This window comes from Varroa destructor, unplaced genomic scaffold, assembly GCF_002443255.2.
Source record: "Varroa destructor unplaced genomic scaffold, Vdes_3.0 BEIS01000007.1, whole genome shotgun sequence".
NCBI classification, from domain to species: Eukaryota; Metazoa; Arthropoda; class Arachnida; order Mesostigmata; family Varroidae; genus Varroa; species Varroa destructor.
In genome coordinates, this window is record NW_019211460.1 from 9,492,014 (window position 1) to 9,516,973 (window position 24,960).

The 24,960-nt window shown below is 41.2% G+C and overlaps 2 protein-coding genes across 15 annotated transcripts in view; one reads left to right on the forward strand and one right to left on the reverse strand.

Moving 5' to 3' along the window:
• Positions 1-251: 251 nt before the first annotated feature.
• Positions 252-24,960, reverse strand: part of LOC111253830 (uncharacterized) — a 48,740-nt gene continuing 24,031 nt past the window's right edge. For 2 of the 5 annotated variants that reach the window (XR_015316426.1, XR_015316423.1), the window contains 6 exons: positions 11,566-11,750; positions 11,036-11,101; positions 10,005-10,224; positions 8,875-9,414; positions 6,887-7,332; positions 252-3,957 (listed from right to left, as the gene is read on the reverse strand). Coding sequence is in view for 1 of the 5 variants with exons in the window: in XM_086974104.1 (XP_086830230.1) it covers positions 3,950-3,957; positions 8,875-9,414; positions 10,005-10,224; positions 11,036-11,101; positions 11,566-11,750 (1,019 nt within the window). In the remaining 4 variants the exon portion in view is untranslated. The other 3 variants (XR_015316425.1, XR_015316424.1, XM_086974104.1) reach the window with 3 other exon arrangements.
• Positions 22,355-24,960, forward strand: part of LOC147754286 (uncharacterized) — a 120,624-nt gene continuing 118,018 nt past the window's right edge. For all 10 annotated transcript variants that reach the window (XR_015316427.1, XR_015316434.1, XR_015316440.1 and 7 more), the window contains exon 1: positions 22,355-22,429. The gene's annotated coding sequence lies outside the window, so the exon portion shown is untranslated. The remainder of the gene's footprint in view (positions 22,430-24,960) is intronic.

A 24,960-nucleotide genomic window follows, 5' to 3' on the forward strand; every position in this document is an offset into this window, starting at 1 on the left:
ATCAGCATTTTACATCCGAAAAACTAAGCCCACATCGATGGGCGTTGATTTTTACGACCTTTAAACTGATGATTGTCTGACGTCACTTACACAGCTTATAGTCATAGAAAATTATACATCTCGGTGCGTCGTTTTCCAGTTGTTCAAATCTTTCGACCCGCTAAATAGCTCGACACATTAGATGCATACGCAAGTTACTTGAATATCTTTTATAGACCAAACTAATCTTTGCGAAATTAATGAAAAACGAGTCTACTTTACGGCTGTCTTCGACTTTATTGAACCATCATTGTGGGTGTCTTTTTTTCAGGAAAAAAAAAAAAAAAATGTATTATTGGCCAAATGTCGCCGTCCCCCAGACGCACTTGGTACAAGTACATTTCACAGAATACATCATCCTTTCAGCTTTTCCTATCATTCGTTGGTGAATGATCAGCCATCTTCTAAGTGATTCAGATCGGTATGTTTTTTTTTTTGGATAATATTTTTCGTTTTTTATAAAGTTACAATATCGATGAGAGAGCTATTTTGCATTATGAGAGCGACACCTTGCTGCATTTGTCTCAGTGTTGCTAAGAGATCCTATGGAAGATACAATAATTTCAGAGAACATGTCTATCTTCATAGGCCGCGTTATTCTATGATGTATTGAATATTACAAAATGTATACATACTTATCATACATGAGTGCTGGGCACTCTCTTGATTCGTTGTTCTTGTCAAGTCAATTTCTTTTGCATGAAAAGGCGTCCGTTTAAACGTTGGATAACACCGAGAGACTCGTATTTAGGTGGTCGTTTTTTGAATCGTAAACCTTATTTCACCTAAGGGACAATAAACTAGTCTCCTAATATATATGAGGCTATATGGTGATGTTTATTATTTTTCTCTATCATCATTAACGCACATAGCTGCTCTTTGTGTCGTTACTTATTTTGCGTTTCACGTTACCCTTATGTATAATAGGGTGTGTGTGTGTATATGTATGAATGGAATTAACAGATTCACAGTTTTATTAGGATCAACGTGTTCTGCCCGTCTGTCCGCACTTGCCGTCACCGCTACATAGGGCCTAAACTGTTGCTGTTTTGACGCATAGCGCGACGTCCCATGCTAATCTATGGCACTCGCCAAGATTTGATTAATGTACTATACTAGTTAATATTTTTGCTAATTTTCTGCATTTGTCTTTCGTTTTGGTGTCCCTTTTAATTGACATCAGTCACGCGGTTCCGGTAAATATGAGTCTCCTACAGCGTCGACCTGTTTTTTTGCCCGTCTGTTTTACACACAACAAGTTCGTCTGGAAGTTTTCTGCTTTTTTTTTTCAAGTTCACCATCAGTCAACTGCCGCCAACTCACGCACAACTCTCTCGTTTATATACGAAGGCTAACGTTGTATTTGCCACAGCGAGTTAACGACCGGAAGGTAGTAACCCTAATTGATTCCGTAGGCACGCATCTTAGTCTATATATTTGCCCCCCACTATGCCGTCATAAGTAATAGAGAGTTAATTTCGTAGTGACTAAAATGAAACATGTGATTCATCCTATATCACTAGCAAGGTCGAATCGAATGAGAGAGCCTTTCCTATTCTAAGATGGCAGGAAAACATATAATTTCGATGTATTATGATAAGCGGAAGTGTTACATAATAAAGAACGACCCGCTTTATCCAAATGTTCCGTTCGTATTTGATGAACATTTCCAAATGCTCTAATTAGCATTGACAGTACGAAAAGCTAACATTAAATAAATTTGATATTATCTAAATTAGAAATGTTTCATAGAATCATTGTGCTGACAATTGAAAACTCAATGAAACAATCTACTCGTTAGGACTACTCGTATAGAATCGTACACGATCACAAATATCTTCTGACGGAAAACAGAAATATAAGGAAACTAATGGGGCCAACGGACGTGCGTCGTGCCCGTACATATGAAAGCAGACATTATATAGCAAGGTCCGATGGACGTCGTCTGCAGATAATTATTATCGAACCTCTCTACAAACAACTCCAAGAAGCCGAACGACACAGCGTTGTCGCTCAAGCACACGAAAACCCCTCCGAATTTCAAGTCAACATTAATAGCTATCGGGCCCAATCCAGTAAACGTGCATGAATCAATCATGCCCAAATTATCACAGCTGCCATCGATTAATAGTTGGACTGTCTTCAGCCGTTCGAGCTAGTATTACGTAACTCTATAGTGCAAACGATTGAACAATTCATTTGAAGTTCTGATACTTTGGTAAAGTAAGTAAAATTAAGTTCATGTTAGATGTGCCACTTTAGTGCACAAAGCCGTGGGGGATGCTTGGTACGCTGTTCTAGACCTTCGGCAAGCGTCCCGAACGAGCCGGTTCGTTACGTCCACGTTCGGCGCAGCGTTCACTACCAACGTAGTCTATTACCCAAGATGATAAACTCGAGCAGATGTCTATCTAAATAAATGCCAGTTTGCCGCACGAGGGACACATCTCGCTTTGCTCGCCAAATAAAGTAAGCTCGACATCGAGAGAATGAAAGTATCTCTTTTTGGCTTGAAAAACATATCATTTGCCAATTTCGTTGCGAAGGTATGAAACAGTAATTGCGTAAATTATTTTCTATCGTATGCACAGTATAGGACATATCTATTAATGTTTTGGCTAGTACCGCTTTGCCTTCTAGATAAATTGCTACTGTGACATACACGGTCCTGAAGCGGGTGATAGATTCTGATGTGGGAATTTATTTGAGTGAACTTGATTCGGGCATAGGTTGGTCTACTAGTTTACTTGTACAAGGTCAAATAAATTAAATAAGCACCCTTTGTTTGTTAAGAGGCTTTAGTCAGTTGAAAATGCTGGCTTCCGGAAAAGTGTTCTATTTTTTTGTCCTTTAAGTGTGAGTATCTGTTTTAGCGTATAGGTTCTAGCAACATCACTATATTCTCCAAACAAGCGCTTGAAACATCGATTCAAATCGAACAAGTTCCAATGCACACACTATGCGCCTCCGAGATCTCTAGCCTCGTCCTGACTTGGCGTCATGTACGTCCTTATGGCGTAACGACGTCCTACTTTCTATCATGATCTATTATTTACTAGGTGAAGGACTCCGTAATTGATATAACTCGTCTGATACATTGTGACCGCCGAACGCATAAGCTGAGCGCTCAAATCGCCGAGCGGACCTTTTGTTATAATTTACCTGGTGTGTCCGGCAGCGGCCTGAGTACTGCGAACAACTTTCTTTCTACACGTTAGCTGTCCATAGAAGTTATTAAAACCAACAAAAAATTGATATTCTAGATCTTAATTCGCTGTGATTACTACAAACAGTAACAATGCATGTATTATAAGGAAGTGGACCTACTTTGCAACGTGAATTGACGCTAATTATGGCAGCGCGCATCGAAGTGATGCCGGAATAAGGAGATAGTTTTTTTTTGAGCTCTGAGTCGAGAACCTAGAATAATATTCTAGATTATGAGGTAGCAGTAATTTTATTACCGAATAGTATATCGTTTAGACTGTAGTCCTGTTACTTAACCGAAGTAAGATCTTCGGAATGATCGCATCTTGCCTTTAACAAAGTAAGTGCACTTTAGTTCTTCTTTGTCCATAGCTGGTGTCCTCCTCTGGCTGTAACTATTACACGTTGCCCAACGGCCCTGCATTGGTGCCCATCATCTCACCGTTCTATTCTATTCTATACCGTATTTACAAGATGTGCACAAATGGTAAAAAACCGTGCTTGAGAAGATGCCCGCCTGCTAAATACGCCGCTTGCTTGTAACTCATTGGCACGATACACGTCTCCATCGCTTAGTTAAACAGAGAGAAGCTAGCCATTTGTTTGCCAACAGCTTTATAAAAGCAACAGCCTTGCATGGTTTGATCTCAGAAACAGCTTTCGCTAACAACGCAGACCGTGAACAAGGCCGAATACGCGAGGGCTAAATATCTGAAATCGGGAAAACAAAAACAAAAGCAAAGAAAACACAATTACATGAACGCTTTGAAAGTGAATCCAGTGAAGCAAAACTCTACCTACAATTGTACAAACCTATTTAACATTATGGCAAGTAACGTACATAGTACTGGAAAAATCCTATTAGATCCTCCACATCTATAGAATTATCTTGCTGTGGAAGTAACCTTGTCTTCGCTATACACAACAATGCTAGAGATCCTGGATTGATCAGACGTATATGAGCTTGGAAGATATCGGTTATACTTCAACGTCTGAGCTGTTGCTGCTGCTACCACTCCGGTGACTCGTCCATGCCCTAGGGCAGAAGCAATGCCAACACAAAAGCCAGATACGGAGTACAAGCTACAGACACTTGTTTTGCAGTGGCATTTGCCATGGAACAGCATCCTCGTGATGAAGCCCTCAAATGATTGCTTAGGCGATTTTGATAGAGAATTTTGCTGATATGAAGTCAGAGACCATTGGCAATGCATTACTCTTAATTGGTTCGTTGTGTTGAGATGACTTCGATTTGGATTAAAGTCTATATCCGAGCTTCTAATAGTTTAGCCTTTGTGCTATCTCTGAGCATTTAGTTCATCAAACAAATAACACACTAGGACGCCGTCCGCTCTTCAGTAGCTTCTAGGTACTCTTCACGCCCAGTTCTTCAGCATGAGCTGGCCTTGTTGTAATCCATTCGATCACATTCTCTCTATAGTGGAAAAATAACTTGCGTCTTCGAGGTCAAGTATATATACAGGCAAAGACAGTGATTTTACTACCGTAATAGTAGTTAGTCCACAATATTTCATTCTACTCAAGCCTCTCTATGTGAAACGCGTTTAATGCTCTTGGTAGTTGATAGTACACCATTTCTAACTATGACGAGGCAAACATTTCAACAAAAAAAAAATATATATATATATGTATATAGATGTATGTACATATATATAATGCAAACGATGTAACTCAATAATAGTACGTAGATAGATCGCAAGGCTTAGATTCGAGTGCTTGGTTAAAAAAAAAGACAGTGTTAAAATTAATTTTACTTGACCAAACAGTAACAAGTAATTGTGACTCTTGATTTTTTTTTAAATGCCTGAAGGAAATCGAAATACCTCGAATTTGACGCAAAAAATTTTCAGGCTGAACGAGGCTCCTTTAGCTATTTTTTTTTTTTTTTTTTCATATTCTTGCCAGTACACTCATCATCAGGATGTAACCTATAAGAGCTACAGGTTGAAAAACATCGCCGCTTGATTTTAAACAGCAAATATGACCGCCGTATGGTGTCCACTTAATAACCGAAGAGACTTCACAATGCGACCGGTAATGCATAGCATTGGAACCTTCCAACTTCCAGGAGAGTGTTTGAGAGCCACTCACGACGTTTTTGTGCTTTTCACTGCTTGGCACGTAACTGGCGATAAGTTTAGGCTTGGAGGTATCGATGATTCCGCCTAAATGAGATAACAGATATTGTCAGGCAACACTGGTCTTTTATCACACTTTTCAATTTCATAACTACTTGCACTCAACAAGAGCTGATATAGATTATAGATCCTGTGCTTTATTTAAACGGATACATGTTGTTTTGAGTCTAATATGAAAAACTTCGGTGCTAGCTTGAATGATTCTGTGTCATGCCAATTTACCGTATAGCATGTATTGATGGCAACTTACATACGCGCTGACCATCGCCCAGATGATCACCGACCACCACATCTCTAACACCCGGCAATTCATAAGTTATCAATAGAATTTACCTACCTGTACATATTGTATAATCTATTATGCTTTATATTTAGCTCTGCTACTACGCATCAGCCCGATGCTACCCCTTACTGGTTTGTATTCAAGGCCGGTTGTCAATAACTCTGATTACTCGAAACCCTTGCTAACTTTAGCCCTCTAAGGTTGTACCACAGCCTGATGTCATATCACTTTCGCAAACAGCATCGGTGTCCCGCCCAAAACATTTGGGTTGGATCCGAAGTCGACAAGTGACCGAGCCCAATCTGTAAATGCTTCTCGGGTAAATAAGCTGTTCGGCCAGCTCACGGTATGTTCAGGCAGAGAAGCAGGATAGAATGAAGAAAACACCTCATCGGTGTTTTCTTGCCCACAGTCCCCTAATGTCACCGGTCGCATTCGATCAGGCATGTCCGGGTCGAGCTGATCAGTATTCACTATATCCTATGACGAACGGGGAAAATGGAAAGCAATAGGTATCGAATTGCGAAGCTAAACAGCGCCCCCAGGTGGTGAAAGTTTCACGCCTATTCTGGGTTTCTAGATTCGGGGTGCTAGCGATCCCTATCATTACACATATTAGCTTGGCTTTCCGCGACTCTTCGTTAGATTTCAGCATTTTGAGTAAACCGTTATTTTCATGATATAATAACATGACATTATTTTGCACTTACATAAATGCTCTTTTAGATGTATGGCTTTTTTCGCTCGCTTTGAAGTTTCTCGTTCGCGAACAAGGTTGGCTAGTCCCTAGAAGACTACAATGGTGTAAATCGCTAAAGGTAAGAACATTGGCAGTGAGATGACGGCACCAAGCACCATGACGGTACGGGAGAACAGATAAACTGTTGATAAGAGGTTGCCGTTTCCGTCAAACAACAAAACAAGAGAAAAATTTGTGCGGGACCTATGAATGGCCTGATCAGATTGATGGCATACTTATTTAATACTACGATTTCACTGAAAGTAAGTAAGTACTTCTGAGAATCTGCTTCGATGAAACTCGCCAACCATTACTTTCTCGAGATAGTAATTAGGTGCCGTTATCCGCTTCTTCTTTAAATAATCACACGCTGTTTGAGGAGAAACATGGCTATGCTGTTTACTTGTTCCTTTCACAAACCAGAAACATATACTTTAAAAGAGGGAAGGTTTCTCTTACCTCCATCCTTATAATCCGTGTCACTGCACGCAACCGAAGTTGAAGATGGCAGCTTTAGCACGACGACGGCGCACATGACGTTTTGCGTCACAACTCTGTCCTTTCCGATGCTTTGCTTCCACAAATGTTAACCTGTTCCTGTTGAACGACAGTCGCTGCAGCTGTGGCCAACTCTGCAAGTCGACCTTGTGCTTGTTGTGGATTCGCTTGGACCCTTCTCGTTGTCAGTATTGTTGTCGCTTCACCGGCATTTGTGATCCCTTGTCGTTTGCGAGAACTGCTTAAATTGAGGCAGTGCAGGCGGGCATCTCTAAGTCACCGCAAAAGGTAAAGGGGTAAAAGAAGCATCGACAACAGAAGTTCTCGCGAGCGCACGACGGCTGCAGGTGACCTCACGCCCAATGTTCCTGCGACAACACTGTCCTGCATCGCCGCTGGCGGTTCATCTTTATTGAACGTACATTTGACGAATTAAAACGAAATCAACAACAACATCAATGGAAAGCGCGTGCTTAGTTTAAACGATGGGGCTCCGAATATTATATCCGTAGTTGGCTAAGCACCCGTCTGTGATCCACTAGGATGAATGTATTTGTGACGACAGTTGCAAGATAATCGCTTACGTTCACTGTATTGAATAAGGGAGACTTATGCTGATTTTAATCTGCTTATCTAAGCTGAGTAACTGCTCTGTAATTCAGACGCCAGCTGTAGAACAGAAAAATCAACCTTCTTATCAATCGGTCGAAAATAAGTACCACACCATAGCCAACATGGCGAATATTGAATACAGCAACTTCAAATCCGTAAAAACACCCTATCAGAATAGTTTAACAAGAACACAGAGAGAACTTAAAGATACTTCCCAAACAGTAAAACTTCATATAGACAAAAAATTATTTGATTTTTTAGGTGAAAACAATTCACTAACAGCGGCAAAGTTAGCCCGCAAACTGTTTCGTTACTAAATATTAAGTATATCTTAAGGAACACGATAAATTTTTAAGCCGCAGGGGTCTCTAGTAGCAACGACCACAACTATTGTATTAGTTTACTATAAACATGAATTTCATTAACATTTCTGCGTTTGGTCTCAGATTGTAACTACCTCACATGTCCTTCGTAACCAGCATGGCCTCTTCTTCACTGATTCGGTGAATGCTGACAACAGCATGCTCATTTTATCTATTTTTTATCTATTCATCGCTATCATACCTAGTCACCTCCTCATCGAGACAGAGCAACATCGGATGGGGGCAACGGCTACGTAGAAGAAAATCGTATCGTTAATACATTGTCCCTGACAGTCGTTACGTTCTAGCTGCTATCGAAAACTTTGGTCCTATCCAATTCCTTCTCCTGTTCATTAGGATCGTGCCCGAGGTTATGAAAATTACCTACGTATCTCTCAGCAGTTGTTTGAGAAAGATCAACTTCCCCGTTATCTGTTCGCTTGCTGTTTGCTAACGAAGCAACCCTAACGTCTTATAAGACGTCTATGAGCAAGAGTCGGCCGAGAGGCCGGGCGAACGTCGAACATAGTACTGCCTTGTTAATATATAGATATAAATACTATAACTGCTCTGCCCAGGCCATTAGCGGTAGCGACACGAAGGTAAAGAATTTCTTCGACTGCTGTTCGAATTGGTCCGCATACCGAATGGCTGAATAATTAAAGTGTCGCCTTTAGGGGCACAGGCCACTACATTGGATTGCATATAGTTTTTATTGTACTATATCGAACTGTGCGTCAGCCTAAGCTAGCATTTGAGATACAAAATAATAGTTTGCAAAAGTTAGTCTACACATGAGCTACGCTACGGCTAAGAGGACCAACTGCTTCGCTCTGTGAAATCAAAGGACGGGCTTATAGATAGACATGTGTAAATAGATTTAAGGGCATAGGATAGCGAGAGTATAGGTGACAGGACTACGAGATAGAATAGCGGAAGCAATGGTTGTTTTAATTTGTACCACTGGCTACTCACTTGCAATGACGAAAACTTGTATGACATCTGGCGCCGAATTCGATGGCTGACAAGAATAATTACCCGAGTCAGCAACTCTCACTGACGAAATCTCCAGGCGACTCTCCAGGCGCCGTTGCGGCTGTTCCTTTTCGACCGGTCTATTGCCAGCGTTATTTTCGTTACTGTTATTGTTGAGGTGGTTCTTTTTGCTGTTATAGTTTTGACCATTTGCAAGGATCCGCTCGTAGGCATGTCTGATCGGTGATGCCGGTCTAAGAGATTCTGCTAGGCCTGTGTTTGGCGGCGGAATTGAAAGGCTTACTCGATGCCTTAGGTCCTGATCGTAGTTCAACAGCTTGCCGTTGCGGAACCAGAACACGAACTCAGTGTTTCCCGAAGTCGGTGAGCTCGTCGGCGATGAAGTTGATGGCGACGAAGATGACGAGGTTGAAGTTGACGTGGGGGCTGCAGCAATTCCATCAACGAAGCACACAAGCCTTAAAACTGAACCGCCGTTCACGTATAACGAGGGCCCTCCTATAATCGACGCACGACTCTCTGCAACAATATGGTGTAGAAACAGCAACGGTTGGTTGTGGGGTTGCGTACTCTTAAACGATTATCTAAATATGAATCTGTGCAAAGCCCGAAAGCAGCAGAAGGTTAACTTACAGCTTAAGGTTAAGCTTAAGGTGTCAATAGATAGGACAAATAGCTCGTAGACAAAATTGGTAGATAATGCTGGTTAAGTGTCATTATCAGTCGTTCTGTTTAATCGACCAGAACCAAGGCGACCAAGAGGGTGGGATTGGCAAAGTGCAACTGAAAGAAAACGTCCTGACAGCTAGCTTTTAACGTATAGAAATTGTAAACGAAAACAAGAACAAATAGGAAAGCAGAAACTAATTCATCTCATTCGTACGACAAGCGTTAGACAAGCGAGTGGTGTCTTTTTGTCCAAATCGCCGACAGTCACATTGGTGAGTAAGATTCACTCTGACCTGGTGACATCCTAGGACATGCTGTGTCCGCCCAAAGATAGAGGTCGTAGGAGAAAATAGTCGCAATTGTTAGACCAAGCAGAAATCATGTGATATATTTTTTGTATGTACGTGCATTTGTGTACCCTCCTGCATATCGACACGTACCGACTACATCCAACCGAACAAAGCGGCTTATTTTGGGCGTGGTGCTGACTTGGCATTCGTAGACGCCGCTGTCGTCAAGGGATGCGTACTTGATGTGTAGCGCCCATGATTCCGAATTGTCGAAGTGTATCACCTGAAAACGTTGATCCATTGTGTATGCAAAGCGGCCAACCGTCAGCACGTTCAAGCCACCTTCGACTGTACGGCGGATCCAAGAGACCTGAGGGCCATATTAAAATTCGAAAATCTAGTTATATACAGATTTATTTACTGGAAATCAAGTTGTTTCGACGAAAAACAACAAAAAAATATCATCGTTATTATGATCACTAAGTAAAATATATTATATATTTTAAAAATATCTTGAGATTTCTTTTGCGGAGGACTGTCACCATAGCGGCTAAAATTGGACAACTAAAGTCTTGCAATTTTTATATAAAAACAGATTATAGGAAGATCTAGTATCAAGAAAATGAAAAAACAGTACAAAGATGTTCAAAAAGGTCTCTAAGAGATTCAATCAACAGCAACCCATAAAACCTGATAGAAATATTAAAGCACTCTTAGTATGACAGAGTTTTTTTTACTCCGGCTCTCTATTCACAGAACTGAAATTCGAAAGAAAAGGCTCTGATTCACCATTTTAAAAAGCCTTAATCTATCTGGATCGAACTCAAGAAGTGCAGGGTAGCCGTAGGGGAGTACATTGTCGCTTGACTGGGATTATTAGCAAAAGAACAAGAGCTTCTGAGTACGCTTGCCTTAATTAAGGATAAGTTTTGGTCACTTATCGTCGAGCTTTCGCTAAAAAAAAATATCCTCTATAAACATTATAATATTAATTGATTTCACGCACTATCGAACCGTTAAACATTTCTATTACCTCGAATTCATTATCGACTGAGTAGACGCCAGAGTTTTGAGCTCGCAGCATATCGCCACAGGGCACATATATAAAAGAACGTGTTACGTCTAATCAAGGTAAATATCGGAGTGAACGTAACTGCTGTTAACTTGCAGATAGAACTTACGGTCCGATCTCCTAGATGTCTGACGTTGCAAGGTAAGAAGACAGCCTTTCCTTGAGCAGCGGTTACCTGGATGTGTTAACAATTTTCTAATTTGATTGCTTGAATTGGATTATAGAAACACCATAAGGACAACTGGCTTTGTTTTTACTGTTACGTAGACAGTTTCAAGGGTTAGAAATATGACGACAGGAAATTTCCTTTGAATAATCTCTTAGATGACGCTTATGTCGCGGATCGACAAAACAGGGTTCGGATGATCCTAGACTCACGATAAACAATCGTCTGGTACCCGATGTGACACCATAAGGATTGCGACACGTTCTTTTGGCATGACTTTTATTTTAGATTGGATGAACTTGGGCCGACCGCAAATGTAACAGACAGTATTACGCCGAAGGAAAGAGCTTTTATTAGTGAAGTTAGATGTATTCAAGGGAAATTGTAGTAATAATGCTTGATTTGATATTCTTCTTCAAAGTGCAACTGCAATACCCAATACATATTTACCTCGATATAAACAGATTACGAACCTGTGGCGGTGTGGTATTGTCGAAGTGTGGGGATATTTTAGAGACCAGGGGCGGTGGCGGATTAGCAAGAGGTACGGTGTTCATTTTTGGACTGTTTGCCGGCGACTCTTTCATAAAACCTCCGCCAACCTTATTGCCGCGCCCCCGGTGATGGATTCCGCCTCCACGCTGTCGATGTTGATAGCCTAGGAAAGTAAATCATCCCATTTAGATCCTACGTTATGCATATGCAGACGAAGGGCGCCGACGAAGTACGTATGCTTTTTTTTTAAATTTTTTTTTACTTTTCTATCTTTCTGAAAAATCAAAAGGTTAACTAGCTAGTCTGGCGTGAAGGGGCTACCAGTCCGTATTTTACTGGTACGTCTGGACAGCTTTTGTGGAAACGCTTAAAAGCAAAAGATGATATGTACAATACAACCCCTGATATGCAGATGGAACACAAAGATGAATTAAGGTTGCTTAAATTAAGATTATGTGGCGTTACTGTGTTGAGTTGAAGTGGCCTATGTTTTATGTTTATAGTCATGGTGGAAGTCCTTTTGATTTCGTTTCATATATAACTACGTTTAGCCGTCTGATCTAACCCTCCACCTAATCCTGACCCAATCTACTATAAAATAATATTACGTGCTATGGGCAGAATATGGCCGTTCTTGTGCTTTGCTACAATAACCCTTAATACAATGGAAACGCGCCAGTGATGCCCGTAAAGCACCAATTGGTATTGAACGTTAACTACAGTTTTGCTCTGTAGTAAATAAGCGATATTAAGGCTCTTTATGTATAACGGAAGCCTCACAACCTTACTGACAAAAAGTCAGTCACTCGGCAAAAATGAACGTCGACGTTACGCTTAATTTCTATAACAAGTATTAACTGTGCATCCTAAAGGAGTCTCAGGTAATTTTTTCAGTTGACCAGTTGATTCGTATAATTTCCATGAAATTAGGCCGAGATGAACGCAGTGTAAACCCGCCTAAGGCGATTCGTTCTCCACAGCCCTGCGTCAGAAGTTAAGTAAATTTTGAGAGTGTTTTCTTATTTATTATAGGGTCGTAAAAGTATCGAAGGAGACTATGGTCCGCGCGCGAACCACACACAGGGGGCACAGATGTAGGGTCTTATCTGCTAAAGAATACGGGATACTAAGAAGCCAAAATAACACCACCTGTTTTTCGCGCTCGCAAAGCTGCTTATTAGGTAGCTTTGGAAAAGAAAAAGCAAGAAAGAATCTACACGTTCTTTTCTGCTAGTGAAGCCCAATATCGTATTCGCCTCGGTGCCGACCGTAGCCATATGTTATAATAAGCCTGTAACCCGGAAGGACTTAGTTCGCACCGTCCAGCCTTTTGCACATGCCGCGTTTAGCAGTTAGATAGACAAGCCGCTAGGACCCTTTTATTCGATGATTGCGTTGAGGCCAAAAGCCATGTTGCCTGGCGCTTGCCACCGGATACGCATATATATGTATATATATATATATGTGCGTTGCTTGTACAATGTAATTTCATTATGGGACCAACGTACGAAACTCTGTTGTTGAAAGGGAAAGAAAAACAAGTTACAAGGTATTGGCGCATCTGGTAAGTGATTAAGTTCAACCACATTTATAGAATGATAGTGAGACAAGCGACTAGAGCTAAGTTAAGCTACAAATGCAAGATATACAAGTTGATACCATTGTTCACAACAAACATCTATAGCTTCTATGTTAATTAGAGCCAATAGCGCGATTTGATTTTGTATTGAACTAAGGGTAACGGTTGTGCAAGAGTATAGGTCGGAAAACAACGACTTTCTGCCTTCAACCAGTGTTCCGGTACGGAAGGAACAGGGCAATATGAATCTATCCAGTAAATCTAGCTCTACCAAATCGTAGACATCACAAAACCTATGTTCTTTTGCTATCACTTTTCTTAAGAATAAAGGCACCACCCTCAGCTATAGCGAGTATATTCTACAACAAGGCTTATCTGCTAACCTTTCAACTCTACCTAGGTAGTACGTAAGCGTAAGTAGAAATAGAATTAACCCCAGCTCGTAGCTGAACTTTCTGCGAAAACTCTTTCGATACCCGGAATCGAACCGACTTTATTAGTGCTCTACATAACCTATAAAGCTGACTTTTTTGCTTCTTTACTAATAGGAGTGGCGGTTTTGGGCATTTAGGTTAGGGGGCAGAAAGGACAAACGACAGGTCGTCGTGTCGATTGAATTGGTTCCCGTCCGCCTTGCGTGGCCGTTTCTCGTTGGACTTTTAGAAGAAACGACGATTGAGAGAAAAAAGCGCTTTTAGTGGTATTGCAAGCTTGTGTGGCTTTGCTAGACTGCTATAAAGAGAAACACGATAGAAAAAGAACTACCGAATCGTTTTATTGATGTGTTTTTACCGAGCTTCCTTATTTTTCTATTGCCGCCCTCTTTGGTGCGCCATTGACTAAAGAGCAACTACTGACTTTGCGTGGATAGAATAACTTTTGACTGCAGGTTTATACCAAGTCTAAACAGCCCGTATTTGAGCAGCCACTGTGGTGACGGAGACCAACCGGCAACACGTCACTTTTACATAGTAAAGAAAAAAAGACATCCATCAGTATTGACCATTATAAATATATGTATATATATATAATGGTCCTTAATTTTTGCCCCACCCTATATATATATATATATATATATATATATATATATATATATATATATATAGGGTGAGACAAAAATGTTATGCTTATGAATCTGTTCTAGAAGCAAAGAAGTTAATGCAGTAAAAAGTAAAGTATGGGGTCAGGAGGCATCTTTTCAAATTAATAAATTGCTTTGCCTCACAGTGGACGAAGAGACGTTAATTAACTAAATCCTACTAGTTTCAATTAAATACAAATACAGTGACAAAAACGGCACACAGCTAATTCATTATAGATTCATTATATATACCAAGGCGTTAAGGACCATAACCAATAACTAATAGTGTTATCCAGCTACTAATATTACTGCATGTTCTATCCATCTAGAATGTTTCTTCACGGCCTAGTTAACTAATGTAATCTTACCAAATATAAAAACACCTAAGAAGAACTTTCTCCAATATAATTTAACAACCCTTCTAAATTCGCTGTTATCATTAGTTATATGTTATTATGCATCTTTAATAGATTTAGGCCTGCACACATATAATTGTGTACATGAAAAGTTTGTAAACACCCTCGCTCCCTCGAGTTACTTTTGGTAGCCCCAAATTCAATCAGGGTTCCGTAGATTGCTAGTTCGACCGGGAGTAGGCAACGAAAAAATCGGCGCTATAGCTCTCTCGACTGTTCCGCTTTTCTACCCACTGTTTGATCTGTACAACAACCATTGAGCTAACGAAAATCCGCAGCAGTTTCTCCTGGTAGTAAACATATCGCGGTGAACTTAGACTCAACATGTTAATGTTATTTTGTAGTGATTCACTGACATTAACAGCCCCTGATTTTATCGATGTCAAAGCTGCATATCTCGGTTTGGCACGGAGTAACACGATGTAAACTCTTTTATATAGACGCTTTTGGAGAAAACTTTCCACTCGAATATACTTTTTCTCTGTTTGGCCAGAGACGCTCACAATCGGAGAACAGCCATTCCTATCAATTGGTATTGTGGCACGTAGGTAACTTCGTGGCGTTCCGCGGACAAACAGATAGACGAACTCAGAGAAATGATGTCGCCTCAAGGTTCCTCAAGAAGTTCCTATTTGGAGAGTAGCTGTTTCTTCTTAAATGTTTACCTTTAAAAAGTTCTCTTGGGGCATTTGCTGTTGAAATATTAAACCTCAATTCTAGTTAGAAGTTAAGAATTGGTACGTATGTGAATATCTCTCTTGAGTTTTGAGTTCTTTTTGTAAGAATATATATATATCAACGCAACGCTTATGTTTTGCATAACATCTAACACCGGTAACAGCGCGTACTCCTAGCAAGTTCATAAATCATCATATAGCACACAATGCCTACCTAAACAGTTCCTCTTTTGTTAACTCTGAAAAGATGAAATGAACCTTAATTCTAATAGGCCTCACATTTACGCGAAAGCAACGCTGGCCGTCGCAGAAGCCATATTCGGGTAACTCTCCACCGTCTGTGTATCATCTCCCCAATCTCTAAATCTCTGGTAATTACCAGCTTTTGACTGGGCCTGAGTAATAAAGTCGACTCGTTCAAGTGACCTTTTTCACTGTTACCGCCATGGCGTATCACCAGCATCGCTGCTGCTAAAATTCCAGCGACAAGATAATAAACATTTACATCTAGTCATTTTTTCTTCGTTTGTAATCCCTCTTGGGGGCACACTCGTCGGCCTATCATTGATGGAACAACTTCTATTGGATTATCCAATTTCAGCCTATCTTCGAGTCGCTCTGCGTTTTTGGCGCTACCTTTGGTTCAGTTTGATGGAAGGGCAGGTGGCCGTAATCAAGGACAAACGAACGGACCAGGTATCAGTACACGTAACTAATATCATTTATATGTCCACACGTGCGTACAATGGTATGTGAGAGGCAACACGATGAATGTTACCTTGTAAAAAACGAAATGTTTAGTGAAGTAAATACTCTCGCATATTTCCGTATTTTACGTACTGTTCCTTTCATAATCAGTATTTTAAAAATTTTATAATATCTCGCCGCTTGTATTCTCATAAACGCGGGCTAAGTACTCAATCGATCTGCGATAGCTGGTCGGCACGTATATTTGCTTCTTTTAGCAAAAACGAACTCAAAATCAATTCAGATGGAGTAATAGAGATTTTCGTGATAGCTTAATAGGTAACGTGTTTGCCCGTTAGTCTTAGAGGCATAGACCTCGTTTCGTCATGGAAGCCGGCCGCTTGATGAGAAAAAAAAAACATGGAGGTTACGTATTTAATTATCGACGAATTTTCATAGGGTGATCAAAACATTTGAGCGCATAATTTTATCAACTTTGTCTAACCACAAAAATAAAACGAGGCTTATACTGAACTGGGAAGGAACTCATTTCGCTCATATGCTGCTCAGTACTAAGTAATAACCATATTACGGTCTGCCTTTTTAGGCTGCGGGAGCAACAATTGACCATGTTATATTTGTTAACGCCAAGTTTATATTTCAACTTTTTCATACCGGTGGAATTGTTACACGTTATTTGGAGGTTCATTTTATTTGTACTTCTTAATTTTAAGCCTCTTCGTCGCTTTTTAATAACTTTTCAGTCTAGTATGGCATAGTGGCTTGTAATGTTAACTTTCTTCTTTGAATCCTTAGCTGGATAACGAGTTTGCACGACCTTTAGGTAGGAAGTGTTAGGTAAGTGTGTTTATATTACTTCTTTCAGATCGTATATTAATTTTCTAGGAATAAGAGCCCACATGGTTTAGGTGGCTAGTGCGTATCTTTCTGGATGCGTTGTTATGAATATCGCTCGTTCGGATTGTTGACACCATTGCCAAATCGGTCTTGTGGCGCACGATTATTCTGTCGTCTCAGAGAAACCTCAGCGAGGTCGCTGAACTAATTTGAGGTTTCTCCAACCTATCCCGACCAGATTAGTTAGTGGGGACAAGTTTTGGATGCTCTACCTGAGAAATGACTCTGAGAACCCGTCCCCAAACTAAAAATAGCTAGAAGTGTTAAAAAGCGCTTAAGCCTACGTTAGTTTATGATATGTCGAAAAACAAGGACGGAATGGATGAACCATCTTCAAAATGAGCGCTAATCATTATGAAAAATTTGACTTATGATGGCCAAAATGATATAGTCACTTTACTTATCAATCAGAACGGACCCGTACTGAACTTAGAACGCATAATTTCAACAATTCCGTATTTCTCAGAAGAACAAATGGTTCTCCCGACGTCCCTATTTCATTGAGTAATGGAGTTGTAATAGCATGTGTCAAACTTATGTAACATTGGCATCGGTGACCCTGACTGACCATGAGATGCGTGACAGCCCACTTCCTTTTTTAATACAAAAAAACGACGCTAGTTATCGGCAATAGCGGTGTGCAGCATCTCGGCCCCGTGCTAAAAAGATTCTTTTTAAACGTTATTGACTATTCGTTCAATGCCGATTACGGATATCGACAATGTTGTGTGTAAAGCAGAGAAGTATATTAACAGGACCGATATGCTCATCGCGATGCTTTTATTGGCTGGTTATCATGAATGTATGGTATATGAAGAAGAGAGCTATATTAACAAGGTGATAAATTTTTCAACACGTTGAATATTTGGCATGTGCTCTTCGTTTCCCTTTTCGGCTAGGACTGCGATGAGGCCAATGATACTATTACGAAGAAGGGGGTAGAGAAAATGCGAAATATTTAATTTTTCTGCTCTTCGTATCATAGCGCCCGGTCTTCTAGAGTGGACGGTACACCTATAGGAGGAAAAATTGCCTTCAAGATTGGCAGGAAAATACAACTATTTTTAGGCGTGAGAATCCTGACGACTAAGAAAAACAGGAGTCAAAGGGTGTTGACCCAAAAGCCATCGATGACAACAGCGCGAAAGGGCTTGAACAACAAAGCCAGTCAGATCAACCGGATTTTCAGAACTCAACAGTTTAAGAGCCGAGTCAGCTTCAGAAAGGACGAACTACTACCAAGCGAAGCCATCATTAAAGAGCCGAGCAGATTTACTACGGCCGACAGGTCCGGCCGGCTCCAGCGATCGAGAACTTCGTGAAACAAATTCTAGCAACATTGATGACGGTAAGACTTGCACGGCACCTCGAATCAACGCAGTTATTTGCTGCATGACCAAGCCCTGAAGAGAAGCTAAAAATTACCCGGCCAACCCTGACGCTCCTCTTTCTGGAAGCACTGGATAGTGTGAACATTCTCGTGCCAACAAAAACTTGGGTAACTATCCCTTTTAAGTTACTGTGTTTCTATTCTGTGCACTGCTCTGCACTGAAGCAAATGCCTAGGCCGTCTCAGTTGATGCGTTTTCGTTTTTTGCATCTATAAAATTCATAGGCGACTTCACGCCGCGCTCAGTGGAGAATAACGTCATTCATTTATGTGGCCAAGAACTAAGTTTCGTAGCGACCTATATTCGGCCGAATTCAACGTACGCACCGAAGAGAATTTTGTTGGTGGGCTGAAAGCCGTGTTTTCTCATTCTGCCTCTTCTCTGGTCATTGCCGGCAACTTCAGCGGTCACCTGGACTAATTGAACTCGAGTCAGATTACGGCTCTGAAGGATCCGCTTGCGGATTATGATTGCAGATTGGTCAATTTTACCTCACCATCGATTTTTCTAAGAGATGCAAGAAGTTGGACTACCGATCATTTGCGACGATCGTAACACTTCCAGCCCTTGAGAGATGCTGCCCTGTCAGTAAGTTTTAGAGATAAGGGCTATCCAACCGTTACATTATTATGGTGGGAAATTGAAAAGAAAAGCGTGAATAAGGAACTGAACAACTACTTAGGAAGAGTATGCACCATATTAACGGAGCAGCATGTTTTCCAGACAGAACGCTCCACACAAGCGGCATGCAGGATGCTGACAGCCGACGTCAAGATCGCACTGATCACGCCGCGCAATCTGCGGTATTTGTCGATTGCAATGCTACTTTAGACTTGACGTCCCAGGAAAGGGTTGGGTTTATCGCTAGTCGGGGTAGGTATATCTGTCAATATGCTCAACCTTCTCGCTGCGATTCTACCGCAGAACTACTACCTTTCACACGGACAATAGATCTGGGACAAGGCAACAACTGAAGCCCTCCCTGATCGGATACGAGGGCCAAAGAAATGAGTAGAAGTTACCTTGTACGCAAGCTAGTTTGTGGTAATAAAATTAAATAAGTTCACAGTGCAGTGATTCCAATGCAGGCTCAACGCGATAATAGCATGTTTGGGAAGGACCGTAAGGCTGGCCAAGATGAAAGTGGTCAAGTTCAGCAGAGGAAACAGACACTTCGTACGCCGCCAGGTCGCCTCTTGCTTATATTAACTGGTTTCCGTATTTGAGATTGTTCTTCTCCGCGAACGGTAGCAGTTTTACTGCATACCTTACCAAGGACGCAGGAAGACAGTGTTTGCCGCATGAGTAATCATTTCATCGCTTGACCTTCGCAACCCCTCGCAGCTCATTCGTCCTTAAGGTAGGTTTAGTCACAGCGTATGGGATACACGTCACTTGGAAACATCTTACGGAGGAGAATCTCAAATGACTGAATTGCATGAAAATGTCCGTTTTCAAAAAAGAAGCGGGGCTACACATGACGCGATACTATTTTGCGTATCTAGCGTTGCGTATCAAGTCGACTTGCTACTATTGTTCGAAGAATCATGTCGTCGCTTTGAGTTCCCAGTAACAGAAGCCTTTAAGACCAATTTGAGGAAATGGAGGCAAACATCCACGTAGATTTATGCGAACTTCTCTGCTTCGGGTGCGGTAAGAAGCAATGAGTGGAAATGGGTAGACCCACTGAGCAGATTGAGGGATGTCGTCAGTCGATTTGGCATGCATCAGTTGCACCATAGACCTTGCAAGAGACCAATATGTGTCGGTGCCCCCAATACGGGTAACACTGTGACACTTTTTGTCACCTCGTCCAATCTTTGGGATAGCTGGAATATCTTTCAAATAAGGCGCACAAACTCAATAAGAGTCAGTTGATCGTATGATGCAAAATGCTTTAGTGGTTCTGATCTTAGAATATTACGCTGTTAAGCTGTATATATGAATTGTTTGACTGAACATGAAAAAAACTCTTACAGGCCTTTACCTGTCCATTTGCTTAAATATGGGAAGCCTGCGCACGGGCGGATAAGGTGAATTAAATTAGTATCGTCCACGTGTGGTACCAAACTTGCTTTCTCTTTCGCTGCATTTATACTTGTAAAGTCATCTAATGATACCAGTAAAAGTGTGTACACTGTTTATAGATAAACCTATAATCCTAATATCGTCGCAATATCTGCGGTTGCTATGCTCACGTGTCGATGATTTGACATAATCACAATCGGCCATATTCCAATGGTTAGATTTCCATATAATAATAGTAATAGATATCTGCACCAAAGCAGCATTTAAGGACTACGTACAAGCTAGCCCTAATAGTTAAATTAAATTTCAAAAATAAATAAATAAAAGCTTAAATAACGGTCACCGTATTGCGCAGGTCTGTCATTTGGAACTGGCTCTCGGCAGTTGTTATTTGTCGAAATCGTTTGGGAATTGGAGCACTTGTAGGCCGATAGCATCGTATTGCAAGTAGCAGTGCATTGTCTGCTACGGGGTCTAGCATATGAGAAGCAAGACCTTGTACTGTCATTGAATAAGTAAGCAATACTTGAACATATACACAGAATTCAAGCGAGGGGTGAGAGTGGCTAAAAACAAATGGTCACTAGAAATCCCTTGGACAAAAACGTGTATCTGTATCATCAGACACACTCGATGAAAATGAACTCACGGGGTAAACCATGATCACAGGCAGCCGATGGCAGTGATCCCGTTCTAGATCATAATAGGAAATTATCCTTGTGCTGTTTGAGTAAAAGGGCAAAGTAGGGACAGTTACAGGTCGTATATCAATTGTTTTGTAAAGATGTAGTACAACATGTCCTAATAACTGAGCTGGACTACTTTTGCTAACACGAGTAGATTTTGATGGAATTTGTTGTACTGTGGGTAAATTGATAACTTTGTAAACATTGTCCTTGTTGCGGCCGCAAGATCGGTGCGTAGTTGTTGAAACTAGCTTGAGGTAAAACGCCACGTACCAGCAGAGTCATCACGTGACAGGGAAAAATTAATTTCCGGAATTAAAGTAACTTCGGTTAAAATTAAAGTAACGAAGGATGCGTCCTCTAAAGCGTCTTCGATCTGCGCCACTTTCGAATCACCGAATTCTGTTTAGTTGAATCTTAACTCCATCTAAAGTTAATCTCTAAATACTTTATTTGAATATACCTAATGTGTCCTTTGCCATAACGTTCATCGCTAAATTGAGACAAATTAATAAAAAAAAAAAATAATTGTATGCGTGGAGACACAGGCGCAGCGTGTAATATACATGGTACTTTGCAGGTCGAACGTGTTGCCAAAGCTAGTCCCTGAATGCAAAACCGGTCTGTCAACACGGTTATTCCAATAAGCTATAATTACTAAAGACACCTATTTTCAAGTATCGATTATCGATTTCAACATCGGTTTCCTTAAATTCGGGCTACCTAGTCCACAGAGTCGCACCAAAGATTTAAGCAGACACGTATAGTAAACGTACGTATAATAAGCTTGACTAGCAATGACGATCTAGTCACCGACAATTTACACATACAATTCCTATAGTATGCCCACCGTATATCGTTTAGGCATGTTTAAAGATCTACGAACATACGAGTACGTTGTATTGAAAATTTTGCCGATTTCGCTAGTAATAGTCCGTCCATGGTACTATCGTTATTGCTTTGAAATCCTAATATGGACTGCTGTTGCTGTTGATGAAATTCATGTTTGATTAAATTGACACGAACCCAAGTTGAATCCAGAAGTGCGTCACGGTAGGGGGCGAGGCAGGCAAACGTTGCTATGATAGAGATGAATGGCATCATTGCCTGACGATATTCTACTCCCGTGTTGTCAATGCTATGTGGCTGCTTCTTGTCTTAGTTCGCCTATTTACTACTATAACAGCGATATTCGTCCTCAGAGAGGGCATTGGGCTGATGTCATGAATCGTCACTGACGGAAAATATCTCTTTCTCAATGTTTCTTCTATACGACAATGGCAAGCAATACAGCATATTTGCCCACCTTGTATATGCGTAGAACAGGCAAACATAGTGGAAGATGCAGCAAAAGTAAAGCAACACATGAAGACTATCTGGTAGGCACAATATATTGACGACAAAGTCACTTTTTCGTTGATCACGATTAGCGTTACTCGTGGATAAAGTGTACGTAAACGTGGACAAATATAACGTGGAAATAATGTCTGGTTTTGTGCTTGGAATTCGTTTATATAGTCGTACTGTTTAACTAAGTATAGCTTTGATTGTTTTCAAGCCATCACATCTTGGAATCAATAGCCATTCAGCTATTGTTCTATAAAAGGCTGTATGTGAAAGGTTCCGTGCGAAGTAAATAGCTTTCAGAAACCAAATTTAAATCGATTCTAAACTAAACAGTACTTCAAAACAAGGTTTAATGCTTTATCTAAATACGCACATAAATAGAACAAACATAGAAGTAGAAATCACAACTACTTTGGCTTTAGGCCATGTTGTCGCAGTGTGAACGTAGTTGAACCTGAACGTGGCAAAAATACAGTACCCTGCCTTCTGAACATTCTATCCCGTAATACTTAGGCGTCCCTTCATAAGAACGTTCCTTCGTAATCCTAGGACGTCGACTGCCTTCAACAAACAAGTTTAGTTTGTATGCTATCCAGGAGACTATCGCGGCATCAAACTAAGTTTTAAGAGGATTAAAACAATGCGCATATCTACATGGCGGAATAACGCATCCATAGGAAATCCAAGTATAAAAAAAACTGTTCAGGACTGACACAAATTATGTCACAAAATGACCAGTCGAGAATTTGGCCCGAATACGAGATGCAGGATAACAATAACAGTAACTTCAGTGGCGGCCCTCCGCGCTAAAAACAGCCACGATAACGACATCAGGCACAGAAAGCGCCCTATCCCTTTTTCATACGTTCCTTAGTACTTCTATTCTCTTCGTTTTCGAGGGTCTACGTTGTGCCACTGTTCGGCTGTTGTTGAGGACGCCGACGTAATTCTGAGTGCGAAATCAGACCGAGTTTGCTTGATGTGAACGTTGGTAACGCAGAGCTCTTTTGTGTTTCTCTTATCTCGAAAATAACAGGCCATTGTTAGACGTAAGTTAGACCATGAGCGTTTTTTCTTTTCAACCGCCAGACGGACCAAAGCGACAGAACGTCTTCTGCAAAGTCCCTCCAATCTTGGCGCTGTATTTTTTACTTGGAACGTGTTCCGAGTGTTACTACCGCTGCCGTTTGCAGTCCGCTCGTAAACATGTGTCCAAGTATACATCGGTCTGGCTGTTTGGCTATCCGCAGGCGACTGATCTTTGTTTTTCCTCTTTTTTTCGGCATTTCTCTTGCTTTTTAGACGTAGACCCGAGATGTAGATCTCGTTTGTCTGAATTCCCAGCACCGGAATCCCAAATGCTTCGCTGCTGTTCTTCGCTATTCGGGCACTGGCCAGATTTATGTAGAAATTGTGTGTTGAATACCGGTGTATGCGTGTACAGTGGCACCAGATAGGAAGTGGAGCGAAGCCAGTAAAGCTTTTGAGCGTTGGGAGACGCTGGTCGAAGTGAGGCATACCAAGACGGAGGTTCACGCATAGACCAGTGAGGAGTTACTGACACAGTCTGCATTGAAAGCACGCTTCGTCAATATGGGGGAAAGAAGGGGGTACAATTGGATAGCAGATTTCGTGCACTCACGCGACTGAATGGGTCTCGCCAGTATCGTGTATGTGTGCGGCTACTGCTGCGCATTCGACATGCTCTCCCACCCCATTATTGTTGCCTACGGGGTCTCATTGACGACTGTCTTCCCACTCTAAATTATTCCTGGCCCCTTCTTATTTTCGACAGGAGCAAAACTAGACATAGATCCTAGAACAATCCTGCACGCAAGGGTAAGCGCAACGATCCAGTTGCCACTGCAGCTAGACCTATACATATGAGCACGACGATGAATAAAACCGCGTGAATTTTTCCAACAAGCAATAACAAATATGTACCTACGTATATTGTTACAAAGATAAGATTAAGTTGGCGGCATAGCGTTGTGTCTTTGTTGAGCTACTTTGGTACAGCGGGACGTGAATACGAGATCGGCACAGACTAGATAGCAACTTTTATAATATGGCAGAGCTCTTTGAATGACAGTATTGAGATACAGCGGGCTTCATAAATTCAACTGCTCATTGCAGATCTTCAGAATCTGCTGCTTAAATCATCATTTTCCCCCTGCGAAACCCGCGAGAAAAAGGCCAATATGGCAGCTATGCCAACGGTGAGTTATTGGCGGGGCTAATATTCGTAAACGAAGCGCAGGTGCAGTTTCAACAAAAAGTGGGCTAATATATATGATTATGCTCACATTGCGCCTATTCGCGACTACTACGATCTGCGGCATTCTCTGTTCCTTACGCTGTAAGCGTTGCCCTCCGGGGAATACGAACAGTGGCCTACTTTGCACTCAGCGCTCGCTTGTCCAAGTTTCTGCGCTCCCTATAACCGAATCTGTTTTATGCCTCGCAGCGATTTTACCCTGGTATCATTGTCTCTTTCCTTCTATACGTTTCTAAATCTGGCCAATTTCTTGACTGTCTTTTACTGACTCGGCTATAACTTCGT